This window comes from Moschus berezovskii, chromosome 13, assembly GCF_049115385.1.
Source record: "Moschus berezovskii isolate FMDL1 chromosome 13, NW_MosBer_1.0, whole genome shotgun sequence".
Taxonomy (NCBI): Eukaryota; Metazoa; Chordata; class Mammalia; order Artiodactyla; family Moschidae; genus Moschus; species Moschus berezovskii.
The window spans coordinates 63484148-63497199 of NC_142472.1; the positions used below are offsets into that span (position 1 = coordinate 63484148).

The 13052-nt window shown below is 46.3% G+C and overlaps 1 protein-coding gene across 1 annotated transcript in view; it reads left to right on the forward strand.

The window, feature by feature from the left end:
* Positions 1 to 2474: 2474 nt before the first annotated feature.
* Positions 2475 to 13052, forward strand: part of FREM2 (FRAS1 related extracellular matrix 2) — a 167747-nt gene continuing 157169 nt past the window's right edge. Inside the window, exon 1 of the mRNA XM_088842728.1 lies at positions 2475 to 7933. Within this exon, the coding sequence (XP_088698854.1) occupies positions 2761 to 7933 (5173 nt within the window). The 5' untranslated portion in view covers positions 2475 to 2760. The remainder of the gene's footprint in view (positions 7934 to 13052) is intronic.

Below are 13052 nucleotides of genomic sequence, written 5' to 3' on the forward strand. Positions count from 1 at the left end.
AGTAAATAAATGTATCTATTACTTTCTATGTAATTTTTAAAAACCAAGTACCTAAGATATTTACCAAAAATAATTTCTAAGAGTCACTCCTTCACCTCAATCAAGGCAAGCTAAATTAAAAAGTCAAAAAAATGATAATTTACTGATTTCCTTAGGCTATTTGAAAATAAATGTGGACCTCTATTTTTCTTACCATGAAACAAAATATTGAACTCTGCCCTTCAGGCATACTGCCATACTTCAAATGCTGATCTTATCATTACTTGCAAGTCAAACAGAGTTGGACTTTAAAAGGAAGAAAGGAAAGCCCTCCAGCCATTGGGAAGCACCAGGGGTCAGGCTGGTGGTCTCACTGGTCAGAACAAACCCACAGTCACGCTGCCTGACATTTTTCAATCAAGACCCATAACCAGGATTTGAAATACAACACATAAAGAACCATACTCTGAAAATGATGTCCCTTTTCATTTGACATCTTTCAGTTCGTTTTTTTTTGTGAATAGGACATCATAGAATTTTTCTTTTGAATTCTGTACGTAATAATAAACAAGCATACTCAATTATAAAATAACAATACCAAAACAGATCAGAAATTGATGAAGAGTTGGATGGGGATTTTCTTACATGTTTAAAAGATTGGTCACATCCCTTCTGTGTTCCTCGATGTCTGTTTTGTACTAAATTGTAAAATGCATGTATGAATTGTACACAGGAGTTCAAAGTTCTCTAGAAGTACAATATATACAGAATAGGCTGAAATATATTCAGCTAATTAAATGTTATTTGTTTGGATAAGCGGCTCACTTAAACTCTCTCCCTCTCCACTCCCTGGCGCAGAGGCTGCCCAGTGGGCTTACTAGAGTGGACTCTGACATCACTCAACAATACTTATGCAGAGGTGGTGCTGGGTCCTGGAAAATAGCTCTCAATGCTGCAGGTAGGGATCAAAACCCTAAACTGGAGGAGCTCCGGATAAAAGCACCAAAGGGTTAAACGGATAAACGCTTCTCACCGAAATGTAACCCCATATGCATCTTAAAGGCTTCCCTGGTGGCTCAGTGGTAAAGAATCCACCTGCCAAACAGGAGACGCTGGTTTGATCTCTGGGTCAGAAAGATCCCCTTGAGAAGGAAATGTGGCCCACTCCAGTATTCTTGCATGGAAAATTCCATGGGTATGGGAGCCTGGCGGGGCTACAGTCCATGGAGTCGCAAAGAGTCGGACACAACTTAGCGACTAAACAACAACAATGTACCTTATATCTTCAATTTGGATCAAAATGTAAAAGAACTTAACACTGTCTTACACTCTCTCCCCACCCCCACCCCCAAATCTAAAATACCCTTGAGCAGGAAAAGGGCAGAATGGCCATTATTTCAATTTTATATTCCAACTAATTATCTGATTTGTATTATTGGAGAGAAAAGAATGTGACCTAAAATAAAACATTTTGCTCAGGAAAAGCAAGACTGCTTAAAGAACAAATATGAAAACGGTTGCGTCTTAATTGTGAGGGTTCAAGGGGGAGGAGAGCAGTTAGAAAACCTTTCCGGAGGGGAATCTCCGCACTTCTGAAACCTAACAAACACCAGGGGGCAGGCAGAGCTCGAGTCAGGCTTCAAAACCGGCTGCCTGAAGGGAGCTAACCTATGTTAGCTCGCCCTCCGGATATTTACCAGTTCTCTCGGCATGCCAAGAACTGTGATGCTGACAGGCGAGTTTAGTTCTTACTTGGTCTAATTACTGCGAAGAGAACAGGAACGTCTTTAATGACAGCTGCCCCAACACCGGGCTTTGCAAGAGCCTGGGGCTACACGCCCCAGAACTTACTCTTTGGGGCGACCCTCGCGATTTCGGTCTGCCTGCATTTCTCACCCTTTCCAAAAGCCTCTTTCTCCTTTCGCTATGAAATTTGGTTGCAAAGCGAGGGCTTGTTGAAATCTCACCAATCCCGAGAACTGTACGCGTCATAATTTACAAGGAGACAGCAGGAGGCGAGGGGAGGCTCCGTCGCCTCTAGTTTTGCTTTTAAATTCCAGCTCTCCTTCTTATGCAAATTTGCGCCCGAGTTTCTCCCTTTTACTGCCCTGGGTTTTGATTCAAACTCCAGCCACGTTGCTTCTAACTTGCCTCTTGGGTTTGCAAGATTCAGAGAGAAATAAACATTCCCTGAGCGGGTTCGCATTGGATTTGGGGAGTGGGAGGTAAAATGCAGGTTCTCGTGGATCGCAGGAGGCTGAAGTACCAACCCTAGCAGCCCAGAAAGAACTGAGACCCTCACTTCCAGGACAACCTGTTAGCCTTCTATCTCCTCCCCTGCGCGCGGTTTCCCCGCCTCGGCCCCCAGGACCTGATTGGCAGGAGTCGCTACCCAATCCTGGTCTCGGGGCCTCCTCCCCGGACTCACGATTGGCCTCCTGGCAGGACTGGAGTAAAGGGGTGCGAGGGGGGTGGGATTTCCCTCAAAGCTCAGGGTCCCGGGACCTGGAAAGGAGGAGTGGAGGAGACTCGGCTCTCTGCGCGTCTGAGCCGCGAGCCGTGGAGCTGGGCGGGTCGGGATGGTGTAGCCTCCCCGCGCAGCTCCAGCCTGGACCGCGCCGGGCCACTTTCCCATCCTCTGGTCCAGCCTCGGCTACAGTGAGACCCCGCGGGCGCCGCGCGGAGTTCCTGGCACTTTCCGGAGGACGCTCTCGCCTCCTGCCCGGGACTGAGACTGACTGCGCTCTCCAGGGGACCCGGCTGAGCCGTCACAACCGGACCATGCGAGCCACCGGGACCCCCGGGGTCACCGCGCGCACGCGCCCCGCAGGAAACCCCACCAAGTCTCCACCGACGCCTCCGACGCCGCCCGGGCTGGTGCTGCTGCTTCTCCTGTCACTGGTAAGCCGCGTCCGGGCACAGCCACCTGACCCCGGCCGGGCCTTGCTGTCCCCGGATCTCGCGGGGGTTGCAGGGGTCCCCGCCGAAGAAACCATAGTGCTGGCGAACCGCGGGCTCCGGGTGCCCTTCGGCCGTGAGGTTTGGCTGGATCCGTTGCAGGACCTAGTGCTGCAGGTGCAACCGGGGGATCGGTGCGCGGTGACCGTGCTAGACAACGACGCGCTGGCCCAGCGGCCCGGCCGCCTGAGTCCCAAGCGCTTCCCCTGCGACTTCGGCGCGGGAGAGGTGCGCTACTCGCACCTGGGCGCGCGCAGCCCGTCGCGGGATCGAGTCCGGCTGCAGCTGCGCTACGACGCGCCGGGAGGGGCGGCCGTGCTCCCTTTGGTGCTGGAGGTGGAGGTGGTCTTCACCCAGCTGGAGGTTGTGACGCGGAACCTGCCCCTGGTCGTGGAGGAGCTGCTGGGGACCAGCAATGCCCTGGACGCGCGGAGCCTGGAATTCGCCTACCAGCCGGAGACAGAGGAGTGTCGCGTGGGCATCCTGTCTGGTTTGGGCGCGCTGCCTCGATACGGGGAACTCCTTCACTACCCGCAGGTCCCGGGCCCGGCCAGCGAGGGGGACACCCAGGAGCCCCTCCTGATGGACTGCAAAGCATTCCAGGAACTGGGCGTGCGCTACCGCCACACCGCTCCGAGTCGTTCTCCCAACAGGGACTGGGTGCCCATGGTAGTGGAGCTGCGATCGCGAGGGTCTCCTGTGGGCAGCCCGGCTTTGAAGCGCGAGCACTTCCAAGTGCTGGTAAGAATCCGAGGAGGGGCTGAGAACACCGCCCCCAAGCCCAGCTTTGTGGCCATGATGATGATGGAGGTGGACCAGTTTGTCCTGACCGCCCTGACCCCAGACATGCTGGCAGCCGAGGATGCAGAGTGTGCCCCGGACTTGCTGATCTTCAATCTCACCTCTCCATTCCAGCCCGGCCAAGGCTTCCTTGTGAGCACTGACGACCGCAGCCTGCCCCTCTCCTCTTTCACTCAGAGGGATTTGCACCTCCTGAAGATTGCCTATCAGCCCCCCTCTGAAGACTCTGACCAGGAGCGTCTCTTTGAACTCGAGCTGGAAGTAGTGGACCCAGAAGGCGCTGCCTCCGATCCTTTTTCCTTCATGGTAGTGGTGAAGCCCATGAACACACTGGCTCCAGTGGTCACCCGGAACACTGGTCTCATTCTCTACGAGGGCCAGTCTCGGCCCCTCACTGGCCCTGCAGGCAGTGGACCACAAAACTTGGTCATCAGTGATGAGGACGACTTAGAGGCCGTACAGCTGGAGGTGGTGGCTGGGCTCCGGCATGGTCACCTTGTCCTTCTGGGTGCCTCCAATGGCAACTCTGCCCCTAAGACCTTTACTGTAGCAGAGCTAGCAGCCGGCCGAGTGGTCTACCATCACGATGACAGAGACGGCTCACTAAGTGACAACCTCGTGCTCCGAATGGTGGACGGAGGACGCAGGCACCAGGTGCAGTTTCTGTTCCCCATCACCTTAGTGCCTGTGGATGACCAGCCACCAGTCCTCAATGCCAACACGGGGCTGACGCTGGCAGAGGGCGAAACTGTGCCCATCCTGCCCCAAGCTCTGAGTGCAACTGACATGGACTCAGAGGACTCTCTGCTGCTTTTTGTGCTCGAGTCACCCTCCTCCACTGCAGGGCATCTGCTTCTCCGCCAGACCCATCCTCCCTGGGGGGAGGAGATGCTTCTTGGGAGCCCTTGGAGAAAACAGGGAGTATTCTATGAGAAAACAGTGACAGAATGGCGGCAGCAAGACATAACAGAGGGAAGACTTTTCTACAGGCACTCTGGACCCCACAGTCCTGGGCCAGTGATTGACCAGTTCACATTTCGTGTCCAGGATAACCATGACCCCCCTAATAAGTCTGGGCTACAGAGGTTCGTGATACGCGTTCATCCCGTGGACCGCCTCCCTCCTGAGCTGGGCAGTGGCTGTCCCCTTCGGATGGTGGTACAGGAATCTCAGCTCACACCACTGAGGAAGAAGTGGCTACGCTACACGGACCTGGACACAGATGACCGAGAACTCCGTTACACAGTGACCCAGCCCCCGATGGACACAGATGAAAACCACTCACCAGCCCCGTTGGGCACCTTGGTCCTGACCGACGATCCTTCAGTGGTGGTGGCCCATTTTACACAGGCGCAGGTCAACCACCATAAAATTGCTTACAGGCCTCCAGATCAGGAGCTGGGAGTGGCTGCCCGAGTGGCCCAGTTTCAATTCCAGGTGGAGGACAGAGCTGGGAATGTGGCTCCAGGCACGTTCACCTTTTACTTGCAGCCAGTGGACAACCAGCCACCCGAAATCCTCAACACTGGCTTCACCGTTCAGGAGAAGGGCCACCACGTCCTGAGTGAGACCGAGTTGGGTGTGAATGATGTGGACACTGATGTGGCCCACATCACCTTCACTCTTATACAGGCGCCCAGACATGGCCACATGAAGCTGTCTGGACAGGTACTGCATGTTGGTGGGATTTTCCACTTGGAGGACATAAAACAGGGTCGGATTTCCTACGCCCATAATGGGGCTGAGTCTCTGACCGATAGCTGCTCCTTGGAGGTCAGTGACAGACACCACATAGTGCCCATCACTCTCAGAGTAAATGTCCGGCCAATGGATGGTGAGGTGCCCATGCTGAGCCTTCCTGCAGGCACTCTGGGGTCCTATCTAGACGTTTTAGAAAATGGGGCTACTGAAATCACTGCCAGTGTTATCAGGGGGACCAATGGGGATGCTGATGATTTGATGTTGACCTTCCTTTTGGAAGATCCGCCCCTATATGGAGAAATCCTGGTCAATGGAGTTCCAGCAGAGCAGTTTACCCAAAGAGACATCTTGGAGGGCTCTGTCGTCTATGCTCACACAAGTGGGGAGATTGGTCTCTTGCCCAAAGAAGACTCTTTCAACCTGAGTCTGTCGGATATGTCTCAAGAATGGAGAATAGGCGGTAATACTATCCAAGGAGTCACTGTGTGGGTGACCATTCTCCCTGTTGACAGCCAGGCCCCAGAAATTTCTGTAGGTGAACGGTTTATTGTGCTGGAAGGCGATAAAAGCATTATAACCTCAATGCACATAAGTGCTGAAGACATCGATTCTCTCAATGATGACATCTTGTGCACCATCGTCATTCAGCCTACCTCGGGTTACGTGGAGAACATCTCTCCAGCCCCTGGCTCTGAAAAATCGAGAGCAGGAATTGCTATAAGTGCTTTCACTCTGAAAGATCTCAGGCAAGGTCATATAAACTACGTCCAGAGTGTCCATAAAGGGGTAGAACCAGTGGAAGACAGATTTATATTTCGCTGTTCTGATGGCATTAACTTTTCAGAGAGACATTTTTTCCCCATTGTAATCATTCCCACCAATGATGAACAGCCAGAAATATTCATCAGGGAATTTATGGTGATGGAAGGCATGAGTCTGGTGGTTGATACACCCATCCTCAATGCTGCTGATGCTGATGTTCCTCCGGACGACTTAACTTTCACTATTACCAAGTTTCCCACCCACGGTCACATCATGAACCAGCTGATAAATGGCACGGTTTTGGTGGAAAGTTTCACCTTGGACCAGATCATAGAGAGTTCTAGCATCATTTATGAGCATGATGACTCTGAGACTCAGGAAGACAGTTTCGTGATTAAACTCACAGATGGTAAGCACTCTGTGGAAAAGACGGTCCCCATTATGGTTATTCCTGTTGATGACGAGACCCCTAGGATGGCCATCAATAATGGACTGGAAATAGAAATCGGGGAAACCAAAATTATCAACAACAGAATATTAATGGCAACTGATTTAGATTCTGAAGACAAATCCTTGGTTTACATTATTCGTTATGGGCCAGGACATGGCTTATTACAAAGACAAAAACCTACGGGTGTCTTTGAAAATATCACATTGGGCATGAATTTTACCCAGGATGAAGTAGACAGAAATTTGATTCAGTATGTCCATTTTGGGCAAGAGGGCATTCGGGATCTAATTAAATTTGATGTGACTGATGGAATCAATGCCCTCATAGATCGCTACTTTTATGTGTCTATTGGAAGCCTTGACATTGTCTTCCCCGATGTGATAAGTAAAGGAGTGTCCTTGAAAGAAGGTGGTAAGGTCACCCTCACAACAGATCTACTGAGCACTAGTGACTTGAACAGTCCTGATGAAAACTTAGTTTTTACCATCACCAGGGCTCCCATGAGAGGCCACTTAGAAAGCACAGACCAACCTCGAGTGTCTATCACATCTTTCACTCAGCTCCAACTGGCTGGCAACAAAATCTACTATATCCACACCGCTGATGATGAGGTAAAGATGGACAGTTTTGAGTTTCAAGTCACTGATGGACGTAACCCTGTCTTCCGGACGTTCCGTATCTCCATCAGCGACGTGGACAACAAAAAGCCAGTGGTCACCATCCATAACCTGGTTGTCAGCGAAGGTGAAAAGAAGCTGATTACTCCCTTTGAACTCACTGTGGAAGACAGGGATACTCCAGACAAACTCTTGAAATTCACTGTCACCCAGGTGCCTGTTCATGGTCAACTCCTATTCAACAATACCAGACCTGCCATGATTTTTACCAAGCAGGACTTGAATGAAAACTTAATCAGCTACAGACATGATGGTACCGAGTCAAGTGAAGACAGCTTCTCCTTCACAGTGACTGATGGTTCCCATACAGAGTTCTATGTGTTTCCTGATACAGTATTTGAAACAAGAAGACCCCAAGTAATGAAGATCCGGATCTTAGCTGTTGACAACAGAGTCCCCCAAATTGCAGTGAACAAAGGGGCCTCCACACTTCGCACTCTGGCCACAGGCCACTTGGGGTTCATGATCACAAGTAAAGTATTGAAAGCAGAGGACAGAGACAGCTTACATGTTTCTCTCCGGTTTATTGTGACGGAGGCCCCTCGACATGGATACCTCCTCAACCTGGGCCAAGGCAATCACAGTGTGACTGAGTTTACACAAGGTATGGTTCATTTTTCTTTCTTTATAATCAAAGGGCACTCCAAGTCTTACTCCTTGAGATATGGCTGTCATTGATAACTTTGTAAGTAGAGCATCAGATTAGAGGCCAGGGAGGACTTCCCTGGCGGTCTAGTGGTTAAGACTCCATACTTCCAATGCAGGGGGTGTGGGTTTGATCCCTGGTCCAGGAACTAAGATCCCATGTGCCACATAGCACTGCCAGAAGATAATTAAATTAAAAAATAGAGTCCAAGGAAAGAGAAGAAAAGGGAAATAAAGGAAAGGCGGAAATACAGGGACTCTGTTTCCTAAGAGAACAGCTCCCTTCTTGCCATATGTCCCACTATAGTGACTTTGATTAGTAGGAGTATTGTATTTTGAAAATATAAGCTAAGATACCAAAAGAAGAGCTGAACTTTGGTGAATTAAATTTGAAACAGGCTTTTCAACTCTGTTCCATTAGCCCCACTTTTCCTCTGAGCAACCTGTTTTGTATGTGGAAGACAATTCATGAAGCATGTTAGCATCTTAGAGAAGGATGTGCCTTCTAAATTTTCTGAATCCACATTATTATTATTACCAGCCACCATTCAAATAGGGGCCTCCCAGGTGGCGCAGTGGTAAAGAATCCATCTGCCAATGCGGGAGACACAAAAGACATAGGTTCCATTCCTGGGTCAGGAAGATCCCTTGGAAATGGCAACCCACTTCAGTACTCTTGCCTGGGAAATTCCATGGATAGAGGAGCCTGGCAAGCTATAGTCTGTGGAATTGCAGAATTGGACATGACTGATCCAATCAGTGTGTTACCATTCAAATAGACCCTTCCAATTTGTATTAATTTGATTGCTTTTTAGAGGGTTGTTCTAAGACTATTATTGTTGTTAGCAACTTTGTAATGAAAATAGAAAGATGTATTTATATTTACCTTGTAGATTTTAGAATTTTTATAAGATTTTATGAGACTAACACCTGTCCAAAGATATAACAGGTAAACACTTATCTAGATTTAGAATGATTATATACGTACAAGGTATGTTACCTGAACCACACAAGAAAAGAAAGTATATTTAATAATGTATAAGAAGACCAGGTGGCACTAGTGGTAAAGAACCTGCCTGCCAATGCAGGAGACATGAGACACTGGTTTGATCCCTGGGTTGGGAAGTCCCCTGGAGGAGGGCATGACAACCCACTCCAGTATTCTTGCCTCGAGAACCTAATGGACAGAGGAGTCTGGGGTCGCAAAGAGTCAGACACGACTGAAGTGACTTAGCACAAGCAAGAAGACAGGAAGTCCATCACCAAAATGTATATCCAGTTCATTGTTAAGAGCCTAAAGATATTTTAACAAAATTGGTAGTAGGAGGAAATTATTTTCTCATTTCAGACCTCCTCTCTGCTCTGTGTCAAAGGCAGTAACAAACAGCGTTGCCCCAAGCATCTGCGTCCTCAGAGACGAATGCATTTTTGTAACCTTGATTTTGTGTGTCCACAGAGTCTGAGACAGGAAGGGCGGGTGACCTGTGCAGAGTTACTCAGTGACTAAAAGGAGAAGCCCATTCAATCTGCTGGCTTGGGAGTTAGACCTCTGTTTTCTAGAATGTGCAACTTTCATTACAAAGAGCTTTGGGTTGCTTTCATGAAAATCTCACCCTTGTCAGAATGGAAACCAGATCTCTCCTGTGTGAGCTCTGTGGGTTTGAGATGGAGTTAAACCCCAGGGCTTCCCAAGGGGGAGTGTTATTGTCCTGTGGCAGTGTTAGACTCTTAGATAACAAATGCTTTAATAAACATGGATGTTGCAGAGTGTAAAGTAAACTGCTTCTCTGTTTTAGATTCTGGCAAATAGCCCTACCCTTCAACCTCCTGATTCTTGGCTGAAAGCCTGAATATATATCCTAGGGCCTGCAGGGACAGGAAAACTTCTGGGTGCCAAGTGTCATGCCAGACCAGCAGGAAACTAGTGTGTGAAGGCTTTCTGAGGATAGAGATGCATGCACTCTTAGACTGGTTTCTAGGAAAGGAAAGAGGATGAAAGGAAAGGTGAAAGGATATTCTTTAGAGGATCGAAAATGTTACCTCATATGAATCCTGTGATCAGAAAAAAGAAACTGATTTTAGTGATTTAAAAAAAAAAGAATTTTTGAATGATAATAGGGCAAGGATATTTAATTTAAATTCCATGGACCAAGTACAACAGCTCAAAATATTGGAATATTATTTTCTGAATACTGAGCCATTAAATCATGCTATTTCAGTACAGACTGTTGCACTGTCACTGACTTGGAATCACCGTGATTGCTTTTTATAGTCATTTGTAAATATAGAGTAGCTGCTAGTTTATTATAAAAAGTGAATATAAATTTCTAAGATTACATTTTAAGAGAAAGCATCACGTTCCAATGAGAATGAAAATATTGAACATAGGAAAATTGTTTTTATTTAATCCCACAGGACTCATTTCGACAAGTTGAGGCTGGTGTTTGATTCAGGGGAATTATTATGGAAATTAGATGAGTGAGTAAAAACGGAGAAAGCTCTGTTGTAGTGGTTACCATGGCTGCTCTTGCAGTAGAGGAAGTAATGTTGTTGTTTAGTCACTCAGTCTTGTCCTACTCTTTGCGACCCCATGGACGATAGCACACCAGGCTCCTCTGTCCTCCACTGTCTCCCAGAGTTTGCTCAAATTCGTGTCCATTGAGTCGGTGATGCTATCTAACCACTTCATCCTCTGCCAGAGGAAGTGGAAACAGTGTCTAAAGTGACGACTGTGCCGTCTTTTTCTTTGTTTTTGTTTTATCATGAAGGGACAAACTGAACAATATTTTGATGGATTTTCAATACATTGAATTAAGTCAGCTTAGCATATATGGCTTGGGAAGGTTATTGCCAAATAGATTGACTAAATGGTCCCTAAGAGAAAAAAAAAAACGTGATTTCTAAAACTTATTAACTTTCACTGGGAAAAATAACCAAGATAGAATTAGACAAATTAGGGAAATTTTTTAGTTCTTTTCATGTTTTGTCGAAGTATGCTTCTTTGCTCTGTCCACCACAGGTCTCAAGTACCAGGATTATTTTTCTCTACAACAAATACATAGTAATATCTTATGGGAGATAATTTATCACTTTCAAAAATTTCCCCAAAGGTAACCAGGATGTGGTTACCAGGAATGTCAATTAACTTAGAATTAAAAAAAAAAAACATGAAATGATTGTGTAGATAAATTGAAATAAATCTGATGCAAGTTTAAGAGCAAGAAGCAAATCTAGTTAATTATCCTAAGTTTACTTTAAAAAGACAGTATTTTGGCTATTAGGTTTTTATCTTTTTAATACTTCTGTACCTTAAAAGGCAAGTGTTTATGTATATGTATAAACATAATATATGCTCAGGCGCTCAGTCATGTCTGACTCTTTGTGACCCCATGGACAGTAGCCCACCAGGCTCCTCTGTCCATGGATTTCCCAGTCAAGAATACTGGAGTGTGTTGCCATTTCCTTCTCCAGGGTATCTTCCCCACCCAGGGATTGAACCTAAGGCTCCTGCACTGCAGGTGCATTCTTTACCAACTGGGCCACCAGAGAAGCCCTATATATAATATAAACACGTTATATATATATATATATATATACACACACACACATATAAATACGTATATATATAAGTATATACATTTTATATAAATTTAAAATGTATATACTTATATATGGAGGCACCTATAGAATAACTGTTATAATCAAAGTCTTTACTTGAGATTTTGAACTGTGCATTATTAAGAAAATTATAAAAAGAGTTTTCGTTTGTTTCACCTAATCAATAGCTTAGGTCTAACTTGGAGGGAAAATTTAACTCTTGAATATGTTATAACTGAATTCATGTTCTCATTACTTTAAAAAAGAAAACTTCTGAAAAATCATCCTTGAAGTGGTAATTTGTTTTAATGAAACTATCTCCCAGTACTATAGTTTTTGTTTAGAAAACATTGATACAAGGACTGGGTGTTTTTTTTTCTTTTTCTTATAGTACAGCCTTTAGATTTTCTTACAGAATTAAAGATGGAATGGGAACACTGCACCAAGGTCTTTCCACGTGACCAGAAGATGTTGTCTTCCTGCTAAGCACCTAAGAGTCAGAGCAGAGTTCCCTTCACTCTTTCACCAATAAAACTAAAGGCTGTAAAAGTTGAGAGTTGTAAGAATAAACTGGGAAAGAGCAATACATGAGGCTTCACTCCTTACCCTGCAGAAACATCATCCATGCAAAGGGAAAGATGCACATGTGGGCTACCAGACATCCAGCCACTTTAATTTTAGATTAAGACACAGTTGAGCCTTTATTGGGTGTAAGATCCTTGAGCAAAGGACTGTGGAAACAGAAAACAGAAATTTTCAACCTTCTACAAAAAGTAACCATGCAGAAAGAGGCAGAATTTGGGGAAATTATAGTAGCCTTAGAAATGAAGTTCTAAGGGAGAGCAAAACATCTTGAACTTGCTTTGTCCTTAAGTATCTTCATGCACAAGAAGGTACTGTTAACTATTAAATCAGATTTTCCCCTCTTCAAATGTCTGATGGTAAGCAAGTCACCTTTCAAATCTATGTGAGCCAAGGTAGATTGTATGTTGGAGCTATAGAAGTTCATGGAATAATTGGTCGTTTCTAATACTCTGCATCAGTTGAGGGTATTTCCCTGGCAGTCCAGTGATTAAGACTTCACCTTCCAATGCAGGGGATATGAGTTCAATCCCAGGTCAGGGAGCTAAGATCCCACATGCCTTGAAGCCAGAAAACCACAAACAGAAAATAGAAACTAATACTTTGCATCTCGTGATACTATTCCTTTCATAAAATAATTTTCTTATATGTGATGCCTATAAATGCCATACCTTGAACTGATTAAAGATCTTCAGTTCAGTTCAGTTCAGTTCAGTCGCTTAGTCGTGTCCGACTCTTTGCAACCCCATGAACCACAGCACGCCAGGCCTCCCTGTCCATCACCAATTCCCGGAGTTCACTCACACTCATGTCCATCGAGTCGGTGATGCCATCCAGGCATCTCATTCTCTGTCGTCCCCGTCTCCTCCTACCCCCAATCCCTCCTAGCATCAGACTCT